The sequence below is a fragment of the Mizuhopecten yessoensis genome, unplaced genomic scaffold (genome assembly GCF_002113885.1).
Source record: "Mizuhopecten yessoensis strain PY_sf001 unplaced genomic scaffold, ASM211388v2 scaffold2329, whole genome shotgun sequence".
NCBI classification, from domain to species: domain Eukaryota; kingdom Metazoa; phylum Mollusca; class Bivalvia; order Pectinida; family Pectinidae; genus Mizuhopecten; species Mizuhopecten yessoensis.
The window spans coordinates 6,077,091-6,095,299 of NW_018404492.1; the positions used below are offsets into that span (position 1 = coordinate 6,077,091).

Below are 18,209 nucleotides of genomic sequence, written 5' to 3' on the forward strand. Positions count from 1 at the left end.
AATACTATAAGGATTTCTAGGGACTGAAGTGGCACCAATACTATAAGGAATAATAGGGACTGAGGTGGCACCAATACTGTAAGGTATAATAGGGACTGCGGTGGCACCAATACTATAAGGTATACTGGAGACTGAGGTGGTACCAACACTATAAGGTATTATAGGGACTGTGGTGGCACCAATACTATAAAGTATAATAGGGACTGAGGTGGCTCCAATACTATAAGGTAATATAGAGACTGAGGTGGCACCAATACTATAAGGAAATATAGAGACTGAGGTGGCACCAATACTATAAGGTTTTCTCGGGACTGAAGTGGCACCAATACTATAAGGAATAATAGGGACTGAGGTGGCACCAATACTGTAAGGTATAATAGGGACTGCGGTGGCACCAATACTATAAGGTATACTAGGTACTGAGGTGGCACCAATAGTATAAGGTATGCTAGGGACTGAGGTGGCACCAATACTATAAGGGATTATAGGGACTGAGGTGGCACCAATACTATAAAGTATAATAGGGACTGAGGTGGCACCAATACTATAAGGTAATATAGAGACTGAGGTGGCACCAATACTATAAGGTATACTAGAGATTGAGGTGGCACCAATACTATAAGGTATTCTAGGGACTGAAGTGGCACCAATACTATAAGGTATAATAGGGACTGCGGTGGCACCAATACTATAAGGTATAATAGAGACTGACGTGACACCAATACTATAAAGTATAATAGGGACTGAGGTGGCATCAATACTATAAGGTAATATAGAGACTGAGGTGGAACCAATACTATAAGGTATAATAGGGACTGAGGAGGCACCAATACTATAAGGTATAATAGGGACTGCGGGGGACTGAGGTGGCACCAATACTATAACGTATACTAGGGACCGAGGTGACACCAATACTATAAGGTTTAATAGCGACTGATGTGACACCAATACTATAAGGTATAATAGAGACTGACGTGACACCAATACTATAAGGTATAATAGGGACTGCGGGGGACTGAGGTTGCACCAATACTATAACGTATAATAGGGACCGAGGTGACACCAATACTATAAGGTATACTAGTGACTGAGATGGCACCAATACTATAAGGTATAATAGGGACTGAGATGGCACCAATACTATAAGGTATACTAGGGACTGAGATGGCACCAATACTATAAGGTATTATAGGGACTGAGGTGTCACCAATACTATAAGGTATAATAGGGACTGCGGGGGACTGAGATGGCACCAATACTATAAGGTATTCCAGGGACTGAGGTGGCACTAATACTATAAGGTATTATAGGGACTGAGGTGACACCAATACTATAAGGTATAATAGGGACTGAAGTGGCACCAATACTATAAGGTATAATAGGGACTGCGGTGGCACTAATACTATAAGGTATTATAGGGACTGAGGTGTCACCAATACAATAAGGTATAATAGGGACTGCGGGGGACTGAGGTGGCACCAATACTATAAGGTATTCCATGGACTGAGGTGGCACTAATACTATAAGGTATTCCAGGGACTGAGGTGGCACTAATACTATAAGGTATTCCAGGGACTGAGGTGGCACTAATACTATAAGGTATTATAGGGACTGAGGTGACACCAATACTATAAGGTATAATAGGGACTGAAGTGGCACCAATACTATAAGGTATAATAGGGACTGAGGTGGCACCAATACTATAAGGTATTCCAGGGACTGAGGTGGCACTAATACTATAAGGTATTATAGGGACTGAGGTGTCACCAATTCTATAAGGTATAATAGGGACTGCGGGGGACTGAGGTGGCACCAATTCTATAAGGTATATAGGGACTGCGGGGGACTGAGGTGGCACCAATTCTATAAGGTATAATAGGGACAGCGGTGGCACCAATACTATAAGGTATTATAGGGACTGAGGTGGCACCAATACTTTAAGGTATTCCAGGGACTGAAGCGGCACCAATACTATAAGGTATAATAGGGACTGCGGTGGCACCAATACTATAAGGTATAAAAGGGACTGCGGTGGCACCAATACTATAAGGTATAAAAGGGACTGAGATGGCACCAATACTATAAGATATCCTAGAGACTGAGACGGCATCAATAAAAAGGTACAAAAGGAACTGAGACGGCACCAATACTATAAGGTGCAATAGAGACTGAGGCGGTACAAATACAAAAAGGTGCAATAGGGACTAATATGGCACAAATGCGAAAGGTACAATAGGGACTGAGGCGGAACTTATACAAAAAAAGGACAATAGGATCTGAGGAGGAATCAGCAAATAAAAAGTGAGGTAGCTCTTATACAAACGGAAACCCGTATAAACAATATTATAAACTATACAAGCTCTTTATGTGACAGTCTGCCGATGATTCCTTAAATGTTTTATATTAACCTATTTATTGGTTAAGTTTATTATAGGCTAATAAGGTATCCATTTGAAACGTCACAAGATGGCATCATAATGAATTAACATGAAATGGCGTATAATGTCTGGAAGACATTTGAGATTTCAAAATAGTCCATTAACTCTTTTTTCCAAATACCAATTGCATACCTCTTAACTTGGTGGCAAGCTTTCTCAGCAGACTGTAGGCTTCCCTATAGGACACAACTGTGCCTGGCTTCTACTGACTTGCTCTTTTTTCCACTGGAGGATGAATTAATTGCAGAGCTCATCAGGACTGGTAACCAAAATCTTGCAAAGTCCTTCAATTTCGTGTTATCATATATCGGTTATGCCCTGTCCATAAATAACCAGAATCTTTTATTGACACGTCGATCATAATTATGTACCTTTCTGAACTTTCAGTCGCTTTTCTCGCAGCAGCACGAGTAAAAGGGACGGCTTAATACTACAATCAGCGTGAATATTTCAAATTTCCTATCACGAATTTTCCTTTTCTTGATAGTAATATCCCTGCTTCCCAAACCTTCGATATTTACATGTTGCAGTTTACTCGTTATTCGAGAAATAACTCTAAATAATATGTTTTTCGTGATAAATATCGACTGCTGGCGGACAATTACAACTCAGGGTTTCCAAACATGCAGGGTGATCAATACTATGGACAAGTGTATGGTCACCATGACCTCATTTGGATATATGCTGTTTCTTCGTTTGAAATTTGACATAGAATTACAATTACTCTCCGGAGCACCTGTGATTATTCTCCTGGTAAATTGAAGTGTATCTTTCTTTCTTTCATATTCATTCACTTATCTAAGTACATCCAATCATGATATTGCACCCTATATCATCGGGCGGTCGATAGGGACAGCTATAGTCAATCTAACATGTTTGAAGTGTCTAAGTGGAGTATCTTGTCATTACTTTAAACAATCAATGCGTATAAGGTTGACTAGATTAGAGCCAAATCACTTATAAAATTAAGAATGTGTTAGCTAATAAAACAAATATATCAATAGGAACTTTATATAAGTACGCACAGTCACTGTCTTTGTTTTATGTCACTAGTAAAATATATACAAGATAAACAGGAAAGACCTATTGTTAAAAATGAATTAATAAGTGACAAAAACGGTGGAAATATGATATTTTCATTTAGTTAGGCCCTTTTTCATAGTCAGGATGATTTTAGCGTATGACATTTGTACCAGACTATCCGTATTTAGTCCCTGCAGGTAGGGCGTAAGAATTGTACCTGCTGCCCTAATGGCATGATCGTAAGAGGCGACTGAATTTGGGATCTTATCTTTTCCCTTCTTCCTAAACAACCTGCTTCTTCCTAATGTCTCCCTTGACAATGCCTCACGTTTGGCCTTTAGTTGAGCGTTCGCCCCTGTGAGGAAGGCTTTGGGTTCTTTTCCCTGGCCGAGACATACCAGAGCCTGTAAAAATGGTAGTTTCTACTCCTGCCTACCGCTCAGGAATTTAGGAGTTGGACGACTGGTTCGCCCGTTGTCAGTATAATATGACCGGATGGGGTGTCCAGCTGGGTGTCTTCGGCAGTATGTTTCAGTGAAGTAGCACTATAAAGTCGGCATCAGTTCCTCGCTATCACAAAGAGACAAACACGAACATATCGCAGCCTCCCAAAACACACAAGCATACACTACACGCATGCATCTTGCACACAATACTAAACCAAACGAAACCGAATCCGTAAATTTTGTTTTTATTGGCTCTCCTCTCTTTCGGTATAATATCTCGTTAGAGTATGCTGAGAAATCCCCATTGCATGTCTTAGCTGACAGACAACAAAATCAATCTGTAATAGATGAAAGAAAAGAACATAAATCAAAAATGTTCTTGCAGTAAATCGCATTCTAAGTTGAAAAGAATATATAAGATTTAAAACAAACATGCAAAAGAAACAGATGGGGAGGGAAAATACATGATCAGTAAGGAGCTTGGAACAGTATGATAACATTTTCCATGATATCAATTAAAATTAAAATATAAATACCAGTAAAAGATATTGCTTATCATTTGTTTTTACACTACCTCTGAAAATAGAATCGAAGAAAGGATTAAAATGCTAAGAAAAATAAAAAATAAATGTGTATTCAACATGAATATGATAAATCATAGGAATACTCTATTGTATAGTTGAAATAGCTAAGATAATATTAGGAGACCTATTAATTTATGATTAGCTAAATGTTAGCAGCGCCTGCTAGACCTGGTCTAGATATGATGTTACTATATACTGTCATAAGAAGATATACAATGTTACCATTTACTAATTCTGGTAAAGATACAGTGAATTGAGAATAAATGTAAGTATAACGTCAGACTGTTACTGCTGACACATAGGATGGACGAACTAGCTAATAGGTAAGTCTTCTGGTTCTATTTTATAAAGATAGCTGATACCTTTTCGAAGAACTTTTTATGAACTAAATATTTCATTAATTATACTTCTCTTCAAAGAAAAAAGATAGTATGCCTTAACAAGCATATCCTTTCGTTTCTAAAATATTTCTTGAAGTATGAGGTATGTATTTAAGTCATTGCGTTAAATTCAAAAGAAATCTTACATAGTTTACGAGACGTTTTATATACTTATTGAGACATCTTATTTTGTTGAAGATAAATTGTATACTTTATGCGATATCTCAATAGTTTATTCCGTTTATCGCAAAAAGTTTTGTTAAGTGGAATTTTTACTTGTACCACCTGGTCGTCACTTTATCCAATTGTTGAGCATGGCATTCTGTTCGTTTAATTAACATTCTATGTTGTTAAATGTTATATCTCATGTATCCTTTTTAAAGAGATCAGTCACGTAATTAAGATATTTATCATTAACTTATTGAGATTTTTAAAAATGATTTCGCCTTATGAAAGATCTTAAAATTATAAGCTATTTATCATAAGGTAATTGTATAGATGTAAAATATCATGAAGAAAATGTATGGTCTTATAAGCTTGAAGATCATTTTTGTTCATAAAATATATTGTGTTGATATGAAGTCTTAGCATGGCTTTCTATTTTTTTACACGTAAAACGTATCTACTATAAACTCATTTTTTGTTATTTATGCGTCTATTGTCAATGTAAATGTTAAAAATCTAGAAATATTTTCACAAAACTCTGTCGACTTGATTAATGGCGTATGTTAGAAGACAACGTCACGTTAAGGTGGGATTTTTTTGCAACATTTTCCGGAAAGATTGATGCATGCAGTCATTACAATGTAACTGAAATATTCTGATCATTTAAGATGCATCCATACTGTCCAGCGTGTCTGGGTACTGGGAGGCTGCCAATCCCAACATCCGTCCAACCATTCATCAATCAGCCCACGTGCTGCCGCGTTCCATTGCCAAAGATTCACAAAAATTCTCTAACAATTTACTTATCAAACGAGGGGACGGAAATGCCGAACAAAAAAAATCTGACAGAAAAGTTCAAAGGCGGCAAACAGAGGATAACATCTGACGCCAGATGCCATAGGCCACCCCCGATACATTAACAAAAAGTAACAACCTTTTGATCACTCTGACAACGAAGATAACATAGACGAGAAACTAATAGAAAACATCCGTATAGGTATTTGACTGAGTGGAGGGTGTTGCAGTGTCACTACTTAGCCCAATACGGACGTTTCCACGTATCTGCCAAACATTATTACACGTCGATTAGATAGGCGTGAGAGGTGCCCTCGAAAAGTTACACTGGACGAGTAACCTGTCCTAAGGAACAGGGCCCTATAAATTGTTTGTTGTAGAGAGAGTCCGGATCAATCGAGTGACAACAGAAGCCAGATAAGGGCCAGCGTTGACACAAACAAGAGTGAGCACACGTGACACGGCCGGAGACGTAACGATCTGAAACGGTCTCCTTTATACATACCGTATCAAGGCATTGCTTAGAGCGTGTGCTACTGGATTAAACACCTCTTCAGATTTAAGACCACTGACAATATCGAAAAGTTATTCAAAAAATCAAGATGGCTGTATTCCAAATAGCAGTTGTCGTTTTACTTGTGGTACCGATAGTTATAGGAAGCAACGTGTGCAGCTTCCATTACAATGTACCCAAGACTGCAGGTTCATGTGAGACAATAGGAGGAGTCGACCAGGATTTAGAGGACAAGGTCAGTCGACTGACCGGAAGCAGTGAAGGACTTAAAGTTATTAGCGAAGCCAATTTGGCAATGACCAAAGAGCTCCGTACAACCGCAAACTACGCGCAGCAGACACAGCGTAAAGCCACTCAACAACTCGATTCCATAGCAACGGAAATCCGTAGTCTAAAGGCCCTACTGAACGTCGTCTACGATGAGCCTGTCAACGCATTTGACGATATGGGTGAAGTAGAGAATGAGGATGTACGTTCTTACAAGGCAAATCCACGGGACCCTAACAAACTTTTACGGCAGGCGTTACAAGAGGCGGAAATGAAGGTGAGGAACATGACAAGTTTTATGACCGAGAACGCTAGACGGCAGTCTATCACACGAACATCGATGGAGATGCGGATCCAGCAGCAACAAATACGTCTGCAACGTGCAATGAACAAGTTGGACTCCTTGGAACAGCAGGCATTGAGACTGTCAGGACACCCTAGGGTCGCAAGTCCCTTCTTCAATAACGCCAACCAGGAGTTCACGGACTTGGTTACGATGGCTATTGAAACCTCTGCCGCTGTGGGCGCTAGGAAGTTGGTCGCCATTGCCAGGAACGACGACATTACCGCCAAGATTTCAAACATCCTGCTTCCGTTGACCATGGAAGACAGGGAACTGAACCAGATCCACGCGGATACCCTCTCGCTGACTATCAGTGTCGACAACTATGAGAACGACACCTCTGATCTGGAATACGAAATCAAGACGCTGAACACGAAGTGGAGTGGAAACTTCCTAACCATTTTAACCAAGATACCGACATTTCAACAAAAAGTAAGATCATTTGAAAGGCAGGTACTGAACTTTGCAAAAAATATCTCCACAGTAAGTAACACAATCTCTCAGGAAGAGACGGAGTTAAATAATATAAAGAACAAGCTTGACCAAATTGCTCAGGATATAACAGGGTCTCTCGCAAACATCAATCGAACCCAGCAACAAGTGCAAAACCTCGATAAACTTCCGATCGTCGCTTTGGCCGAGGTGGAGGAGAATGCGAAGGCGGAGATCCAGAGAGAGATCAATGTGGTTAAACAGTTGCAGCAAGCCGTAGCCGGTATCCAGAGCATCCTCTCAACCCTGCCAACTCCAAAACCGACCGGAAACCACCCTCGCAGGCGAAGCATCACGCCTTGGCAAAAATCCGTTCTCTATAAAGAGTAAACTGACGGAGAGACGGGGACGTTCGAATACATGTGCTTAAATTGTGAATTGTTGACACAAAACGCATTCAAAATTGTCTACCAATAAACAAGAAGGAGTAATTACTGATACTGTGAAGAACAAATCAAAACGTAAGACAGCAAATTCTGAAAGGTGAGGACATGACTTGAACAAACGGTGTAGAACACTGGATTTTTGTCTATAGAATGATTAACATTGGAACAACAGTTCGTTCATTTATGATTGCTCTAAACAGAAAAACAAAATGCATTGGGCCGTAAAATTGCCAATTAAATCAATTTTGTTATTCAATGGATAAATGACGTTTTGTGGATTAAAGTGAAATTCATCAAATATTTGATGTTTTTTCTTTGGGTAGGAATCTGATTGGTTAAGAACAGCAGCTGCGATTAAAACAATCAATATATGTAATTACGCAAGAGTAGCATAACGCTTATTTGTTCTCTTTTTTGTTTGCCGTAATTCGATAAATATTACATGTTGATATGTATTGGTTACATCAAACACTGGCACTTTTTGTCTTAGTATGTACAATTAAGTTGTCATCCGGCTTTTATTTTACATGATTTTTAATGGATTTTTTAAATTTATAACAAATTAAAACAGTTTTATAATCAGTTTTTTTTTTATTGAAAAGTTTGTTTTATCATTTTATTTATTTTCCAATTAATATTTCGCTGATTCATTTATCCATACTTAAATATTTACCAAAACACATGTGCCTATGAAAATAGCGGAGGAAATCAATCGAAACCAACTATAGTTTTGATATTTGTGTTGGCTGCTGAATAAGAAGTTACTGTCATTCAAAAGACTGCAAAATTATTGGAAATCATCATCTATTTATTAATTCATTAATTTTAATTTATCTTTCACTTTTGATAAATATAGATGTCATTCTTGGTAGCGGTATATACCCGGGTATTTTATGATTTAGTAAACATACACACCTTAAATCTGAAAGAGGCAAACATCCTGAAATATATTCTAAATACATCTTTTATAAGCTTAACATGAACGACGAAAAACCACAATGTGTAACGTAATCATTCCCGCGCAATTTTTCATTTCATTCATAAATTTTTCACATTCTTTGTTTTGTTATTTTGTTTGATTTATTAAAATTAAAACACTACTGAAAAATCTCATCCTTATTTGTTTGTTATAGATAAGGGTTCAGGATAACACCAGAAGATATGCAGTTTTACTGTTTATAATAAACGTTCGTGATAACACCAGAAGGTACTCAGTTTTACTGTTTATAATAAACGTTCGTGATAACACCAGAAGATATTCAGTTTTACTGTTTATAATAAACGTTTAGGAAAACACCAGAAGATATTCAGTTTTACTGTTTATAATAAACGTTTAATAATCTTCTGGTGTTATCCTAAACGTTTATTATAAACAGTAAAACTGACTATCTTCATATCAATGAAATGTCTAGAAATGGAACTTTTCTCATAAGTTCTTGATAAATAAGCATAAAAACTGCAAAAATAATAAAGACTTACATAATAAATTGGAAAATGGCTTCTCTTATAAAATAACATGAACAATTATCATTATACTATAAAGAAGAAACCCAGATTCTAAGGTTTGCAACAACCCACCCCACCCCACCCCCACCCCCTGTGTATGTGTATGTGTGCACAGTATATAATTAATCTCTTGTAAAGAGGTGTCCGTTGTGAAGGGAATTGTAATCAATGCAATGTATGCGTGTTGCTTTGTGTGTAAATGTGATGTTTATAAAAAATAAAAATTGAATAAAAAAAAGTAAAAAATAAAAAAATGTTTTAGGGGTTTAGATCAAGTTTTGGTAAAAATGACACCCCAATGACCAAAAGTTGATCTAAACCCCTAAAATATGTAAAATTACTAGGACCCTGAACACCTTAGTTTAGGTCCAATTGTAAGCAGTAACAAATTCTCAGGTCCCTTTGGAATTCATTAGCCGTAGGTCAAAGTGAACGTTTATTTTCACTTTTGGTTTTGTGAGAGTCTCTAGGTTGCTGTCCGTCATTTTAAATTTCAATGGTAAAATCAATAACATTCAAAATTTAAACCCCGCCCCCGATATGGGTATTTCACGTCAATCAAGTGGCGTGGTTTTTCACAGCTAATCAGTTTCTCGGGAATCTGATGCAATCTTGAGCATGCAAATACAGACCTCTCTGATGGAACAGACGACAGACATTTTGAAAAGTTTGGAACAGTTGAAATTTGAACGAAGAAAAACGACAGTTTGAAGTCAAGGAAGAAAAACAAGGTAAAACACAAAAGAAAGGTCTCTGCTTATGGTTCAAAACGTTGGGTTAATTTTCATAATAATATCATTGAAAGAAATTTACAGATATTTTAGAACAGTTTTGAGTAATGTTGCTTTTTTTCAAAAGTGAACTAACGCTTCAGTAAAAATAGGTTAAGTAAGGGAAAACATGACCAAAGAGGAGCTTGAAACATAATGCGCGTGTATATCTCTTATTTCTGTTTCCGTACGGTTTTACAAGACTTGTATCCCGTCAATATCCAACATGTCCGATAACATTGGGTCTCCCCTCCCATGACTCCAATGGTGGTCGTCTGCTACAATAGGGATGCGCGTCTTGTGATCAGACTGTACTGGATCAGTTCCACCCCGTCGCAACACATGTACTGTTTTATTCCGAGTTCGTTCCGCTATTCGCTTCATCAGTACTTTAAAATGACCACAGCTTCACGTAATCCGTTTGATATCAACATAGCGTGATTTGACAAAAAAGCAGTAGAACTTATATTTCATTTAATCCTTGGAGTGCAAAGTCAATAAAAATATGTTTCAGTCAAAAAAAAAAGCATAGTACCAGAAGATATTCAGTTGTACTATTCATATTAAACGTTGAATCTAACTATCAGACTAATACTATTAGGTATTAAGTCCTACTATCAGACTAATACTATTAGGTATTAAGTCCTTCTATCAGACTTTTACTATTAGGTATTAAGTCCTTCTATCAGACTAATACTATTAGGTATCCTACTATCAGACTTTTACTACTAGGTATTAAGTCCTACTATCAGACTAATGATATAAGGTATGAAGTCCTACTATCAGACTTATACTATTAGGTATTCAGTCCTACTATTCATCATAAACGTTCAGACTTATAGGATAAGGTATTCAGTCCTACTATCAGACTTATAATATTAGGTATTAAGTCCTACTATCAGACTAATGATATAAGGTATGAAGTCCTACTATCAGACTAATACTATTAGGTATTCAGTCCTATTATTAGACTAATACTATTAGGTATTCAGTCCTACTATCAGACTAATACTATTAGGTATTCAGTCCTATTATTAGACTAATACTATTAGTTATTCAGTCCTACTATCAGACGTTTACTATTAGGTATTCAGTCCTACTATTCATCATAAACGTTCAGACTTATAGGATAAGGTATTCAGTCCTACTATCAGACTTATACTTTTAGGTATGAAGTCCTACTATCAAACTAATACTATTAGGTATTCAGTCCTTCTATTAGACTAATAATATTAATTATTCAGTCCTACTATCAGACTTTTACTATTAGGTTCTAAGTCCTACTATTAGACTAATACTATTAGGTATGTATTCCTACTACCAACCGTTTAATATTAGGTATTAGGTCCCACTATCAGACTTATACTATTAGTTATTCAGTCCTACTATCAGACTTATACTATTAGTTATTCAGTCCTACTATTAGACAAATACTTTTAGGTATGTAGTCCTACTATCAGACTATTAATATTAGGTATTTAGTCCTACTATCAGACTGATACTATTAGGTAGTATGTCCTACTATCATATTATTAATATTAGGTATAAAGTCCTACTATCAGACTTATACTATTAGTTATTCAGTCCTACTATCAGACTTATACTATTAGTTATTCAGTCCTACTATTAGACTAATACTATTAGGTATGTAGTCCTACTATCAGACTATTAATATTAGGTATTAAGTCCTACTATCAGACTAATAATATAAGGCATGAAGTCCTACTATCAGACTTATACTATTAGGTATTCTGTCCTACTATCAGACTTACACTATTAGTTATTCAGTCCTACTATCAGACTTATACTATAAGGTATTAAGTCTACTATCAGACTTATACTATTAGGTATTAAGTCCTTCTATCAAACTTATACTATAAGGCATATTTACTCCTTCTATCAAACTTATACTATAAGGTATTAAGTCCTACTATCAAACTTATACTATTAGGTATTAAGTCCTACTATCAGACTTATACTATTAGCTACTCAGTCCTACTATCAGACTTATACTATTAGTTATTCAGTCCTACTACCAGACTGAATACCTAATAGTATAAATCTGACAGTAGGACAGAATAACAAATAGTATAAGTCTGATAGTAGGACTGAATAACTAATAGTATAAGTCTGATAGTATAACTGAAATGATGTAAATGATGGTTCATGAGAGCGAAGCGAATCGAGGGGAAACAAAGCGTCGTGTTCCCTACCGCATACAGAAATATAACAATAACGCAACAGTGAAGATATTCAGGGTTCTGTGTCATTGTTGTCGTCTGCTTAGAACGGTTTCTATTGGTATAATTTTATATATTCATCAATTTTACAAATTTAACCACTATAAATCGATTGGTCGAACCAAAATTTAATATTGTTTCCTGTTAGAATAGCGTCAACAGTATCTTTTAGGTAGAAATGAAATGCGATATCTCAAACTTAACAGCTATAGGTAAATATTCAAATATCACCAGCAGAGAAAAAGTCGAATTTTCTAACAGTATTTAAGTTTTTATTAAATCAGACAAAAAACAAATACCAGGAAAATATTATTTTCTTATTTTTTTACTTTTTCAAATTAAATTAAATCAAGAAACTGATGGCACTGTTTAAAATGCAATAACTCGAGTGTCTTTTACGGGGCAGCATCAACGTCATCTTGGCTTTTAGCTCTGTTAACTATTCCTCCTAATTCGTGTAGGTAATTCTGTCAAAATTATAATCAAAGTTACAGCTTAGCTACATCCGAGTTCATGCGTCAGATATTGAATACATTACGTTGTCCACCATCCTCATCCGAGTCAAGTTGTGTTTACCTCTGTGTGCTGTGCTTTTACTCCTTACTTTTTGTATCTTTAACTAAATTAGCTTACACCCAAGAGCCATCATGGGGTGTATTTCACATTAATATCAAACAGCAGTATGATCTCATTAAATTTCAAACCATCACTTTTTGTTGAATTCCCATTTTATGATCCGGCGATCGTCTGTTTTCTCTTTAATGTTAAGCTTTTGAATGCATGCTTCGGAAGCTGATTATGACATCCTCATCTGTGTTTGTGTGTGTGTTTTTCCCTCTCAAAAGTTGAACTACAATAACTACACCATTTAAACTTAGATTGTAGATGCTTCATAGGTGGTGCACCTGAATGGAGAGGCTAAATATAACGTCATCCTCCTTCGTGTATTTCTTTCAAAAATCACAAAAGCTACATCATCTAAATTTGGATTATGGATGCTTTATAGGTAATGCACCTGAATGTATACTGCGGGTGCTGGATATGACCTAACACTAAAATGCTAATTTAATTGAAATAAAAACTCAATCGTTCATCATTTTTTTCAAGTTAAAAATATTTAAAATAAACCTCTCCTTAATGAAAACATTTCCGTAAATTTGGAATTTGAAATATTGGAGAGTTTGACATCTTTTGAACAAAAATAGAAAAAATATCAAAACTTGCCGCTCAAAATCACCGCTATTTTTGCGGTACTGTTCAATCAAAATTGCACAAGGTGAAATCTGTATATTTGTTCAAATATTAGGTCGAGGTCAACTTGAGTTAAGCTAAAATCACTGATATATCAGTAACGTTATAGATCTAGATGTATTCTTATTTATTACATACTTACTAATAAATACGGGTTTTTTGTATAAGCGATATGACACAATTGCTCTAACCCATATCAGCCCTCGCCGTATCACACCCCAAAACCCGTATCAGCCCGCAAAACACATATCACACCCCTTTTGGGGAAAACATCATATGATAGTCGTTTTTATTTAGTAAGTATGTAATAAACAGAATAAAACACGCCTTTTTCCATATCCCACCCAGTATCAACCCGAGACTGCAATATCAGCCCAGGGGCCGAAGGCCCGAGGGCTGATATTGGTCGAGGGTTGATACTGGGTGTGATATGGAAAAAGGCATGTATTATTCTCTATTTATCATTATATAGATAAAGTTTTGAAAAACAAAAATCACAATAAAAATAAGTTGATTGATCTATTCTGAATAAAAATAGGATGAAAATAAGTCCAAAAAGTCTACTAAGATTTAAAATATTCATAAATGGCAGACCTAAAAGCATATTGATCCATTTTTCAGATCACAGTTACTTAGACTCTACATGCTGTCCTAGGTTCATAAAACATTAGCGTTTTACTAGTAGTCTTAGTTTATTTATTTAAGCTTATATTTTGTTTCCGTGTTATAAAATGAGTCTAAAGCTTCTAAAACGGAAGTAAATGCGGCGATTTTATCTTATTCAGATAAATTGGATAGCTTTAGAAAATTAAGTATCCCCCCCCCCCCCCCCCCCCCCNACACACACACACACACACACGCACTTATCCAATGTTTCTTAAACGCTGAAATATATTTTAAAACAGTTTGTGTAAGTCCAGACCTGCTACCGATTATCGTCAAAGACTCGGTCTCTATAACGGCTACATCAAACCCAACCCCTCATCTTTCACATTTAAGGACCTAGCCTGGCAATTTTCGCTTCGGCTGATTACAAGTTCTTACTGAGAAAATTGAATTTTATGAAAAAGAAGGCATAGTGAGATATTCATATGAATATGATAAAAAATGAGGAATATGTTTAACACGAAATAAATCATTTGGGTATGATATTTTATTGTGTGAATTCATTCATAAGTAGGCCTACGGAAGGGAGTTTTTTCGCCGCCATATTTGTTCAGTACAGTCTGTACTGAAGCTTCCAGACGGCCATGGATTTTGTTTTCAAAAAAGACAGTATTTGTGTAGTCTTTTTGAGGTAGTAAGGAGAATAAAGACAGCATACTCAATCAAACCGATATTTGCGTTGATGTACAGTTTATTAATGTTTTTATGAAATGAAATATGTGTGTCCTGCTTGTCGGTCATGCCATGCGAAAAGAAAAATGAATGGCGTGTGTTTTTTAGCGTTGGTTTAAAAATGGTCAGGAAATCAAAATTCATCTGAACGACGTATATCTTATAAGCAAGCACATTAAAAAGTAATCATTATTTGCAAAAACATCAATACATTTTCGAATTTGACAAGGAAAGCAATATATTTTCATAAAATTATGGCATATAAGCTATGTGCAGGTTAAGTCTGCCACAAACAAAACAATCGTAGTCACTCTTTCGGACAATATGGGCGACAAATAAAGACATTATTACATATATCTTAAGTAATGGTGTCTCTATCGCTTAAAACTTTGGATTGGGAGTGAATAAAACATCTTTTATTTGAAGGTGAAAAAGGTGATACAAACACAATATGAGGTTGAATAGACCGCCATCGAAACTTCTTTCGTGTTTCAAGGGGGTGTTTTCAGTGAGGTCCGAGGAAAGTATATATAGGTGCGGGAGGTCGTTGTATTGGTCACACTTGCATTTAACTGAGTATCAAATCTCTTAAAATGGCACCAAGTCCGAGAAGGCGTTCGAGGAGTAGGAGTAGGAGCCGGAGTGCGTCCCCAGCCAAAGTAGCAATGCCAAAGTCGGCGAAGAAAAGTCCTAAGAAGAAGGCAGCAAAGAAGGCAGCTAGTCCGAAAAGGCGTGTAAGGTCTAGGTCTAGAAGTAGGAGCAGGAGCAGGACAAGGAGCAGAAGCCGCAGCAAGTCTCCTTCTAAGTCAAAGAAGGCCAGGAGTCCAAAGAAGGCCAAGAGTCCAAAGAAGAAGGCAGCTAAGAAGTCGTTAAAGGGAGGAGCTAAGAAACCCACAACTCTGTCTATGGTGGTCGCAGCTATCACAGCCATGAAGGACAGGAAGGGGTCATCTGTTCAAGCCATCAGGAAATACATCATGGCTAACTTCAGCAAGTTTCTTACTGCCAGCAGAGTCGCATCGTCTGTAAGGATTGCTTTAGCACGTGGACTGAAGACCGGGGCACTTGTGAGACCCAAGGGATCCACAGCTACTGGAGCAACAGGGCGCTTCAGGGTAGGAAAAGCGGCACCAAAAAAGAAGGCAAAGACACCAAAGAAGAAGACACCTAAGAAAAAGAAGGCAAAGAAGCCCAAGAAGGCTACGAAGACCAAAAAGCCTAAAAAGGTAAAGAAGGCGAAGAAGGCAAAGCCAGCTAAAAAAGCAAAGAAACCAGCTAAAAAAGCCAAGAAGCCAGTCAAAAAAGCAAAGGCAAAGAAGTCTCCAAAGAAAGCAAGAAAGGCCGTAAAGAAGGGAGCTACTAAAAAGTAGACTTCTGAATTACCTAAAACAACCAAAGGCCCTTTTAAGGGCCACCCAAGATTCTCAAAAAGCTTCCATTTCGCTCAAAAAACGCAGTTTTTAACGAATCCGTAAATGCAAATAGTGAATTCCCTTGTTTATCAATGCCGTACACTCCTTTTTCATTGATAAAATCACGGCTTTAGCGTTTATGTAAACCACTAAATGACTTGTTACCATAACGTTTACATCTTGTCAAACAGAATAAAATCCGTTAGTCCCTTAGTTATGAAAACAAAACGGATATCTTACAAAGGGTACATTTTTGTTCGCGCTTAATGGAAATTATACCTTAAATCAAAATTTCCGGAGTCGACGCAAACGAAAGAAAAACGCATTTGATTCATTCGAATTGCAGTGTATTAACGTATATCGGGGGTTTTCCGAATGCAAAAGCACAACGCAGTTTAAACAGGGTTTGTCAAACTTGTATTACAAATAGGCCTATTTACAAAAACTGATAATTTGAAGAACGCAGTAGGTGTTTCAATGGAATTTAAAAAAAATATGACACTTCCTTCATAACAGTTTGTGTTTTGTCCCTAAATATTATAAACGACAAGAAGGAAGTTTTGATGATTGTGTGCAGAAAATGTGCTTGTTGCAGTAAATCCTCTTGACTGTTGTCCGTTTACGTAACATCACGATAGGTCTTTACATGTAGTAAGCTTGTCACCAACAAAGATACACAGAGCACGTATTTAAAAAAAAACGATGATAAAATATATACGTTAATGTTTAGACGTGAACCCCTTGAAAGGAGACACCGCTTGCTTCCTGGTAATATTGAAACTTCGAAACAAAAAAGGGCTAATTTTTTTCTACCGATTCATATTTTCATGTACCACGTCGACTTATGTTAATTGCCGATATTAGTTGAAACAGTCTTTGCTGGAAGGGTAATATAATTATTGTTATACACCATTGCTACATTCTTGACTTACCGAATGCATGATTTGTATTCTAATTAACATCAACAAGACCCCGATGCTGACTGTGGTTCATTGTACAGGTTTCTATAAAGATGGGAGGGGGTTTGTAGGCTAAAAATAATAATTAAAATATCCTATATTTGTACTAACTGCCGCCTTTTTACTTAAAATAAAATTTTGGCATATTCATATGATGTTTCATATTGAAGAACATAACATGCACAATAATTTCTCCAGGTATTTTCTAATTTGGGTTTGTTGACGGGCAGTGAAGAATTGAATGACACACTAAAAAAGTGCTGTAACCTTGTTACGTGTACATCTTATTCACGAAAAAAAATCTTCTTTAATGACTAGTTTTAAACAGAAGCAGAAAACTTCGTTAGTATGTAAACAAAATTGTAGAATGGTGATGTGAAAAAGTCCATATTTTTTAATATCAAAAATCTATTTACTAATATTTAATAACAATTTACCAAAGTGAAAAACAATTATTAATATTATAAAAACACTTTTAGATATTAACAAATCAATTTTAAGTACTGATTAATATTAATGAATAATAAAAATAATTCTGTAACGGTGATGGTTGAAGGTATCATATAATGCTCTGTAGAGGGTTTTTTTGTTTTTTTTCACTGAAGGTATGATATTATTCCAATTTAAATCCACTGTTTTTAACAGGACCTTTTATTTTGCATACAAGTTTCCCATTTTGGTGTGAGCCCCGAGACTAATGTGATTGGCCAATTATAGGAGCTAACCATGTACGCTGTTTGGTCTATCAACAGTTATATCTGGGTCATATTAATTGGGTTTAACACACGGACCGGTACCCACCCGTGTAGATCACAACATGGCCAAACACTGCGTCTAAATTCCAGGTTCTCCATCCCTCGGCATACACTGGTGGTGCCCAGTCCTCGAGACCACGTGCAA

The 18,209-nt window shown here is 36.5% G+C and overlaps 1 protein-coding gene across 1 annotated transcript; it reads left to right on the forward strand.

Moving 5' to 3' along the window:
* Nucleotides 1-15,498: 15,498 nt before the first annotated feature.
* On the forward strand, nucleotides 15,499-16,331 carry LOC110445679 (sperm-specific protein PHI-2B-like). The gene has a single exon (XM_021490428.1). The coding sequence runs from the start codon at nucleotides 15,532-15,534 to the stop codon at nucleotides 16,306-16,308; it is 777 nt and encodes a 258-aa protein (XP_021346103.1). The 5' UTR covers nucleotides 15,499-15,531; the 3' UTR covers nucleotides 16,309-16,331.
* The last annotated feature ends 1,878 nt before the right edge of the window (nucleotides 16,332-18,209 follow it).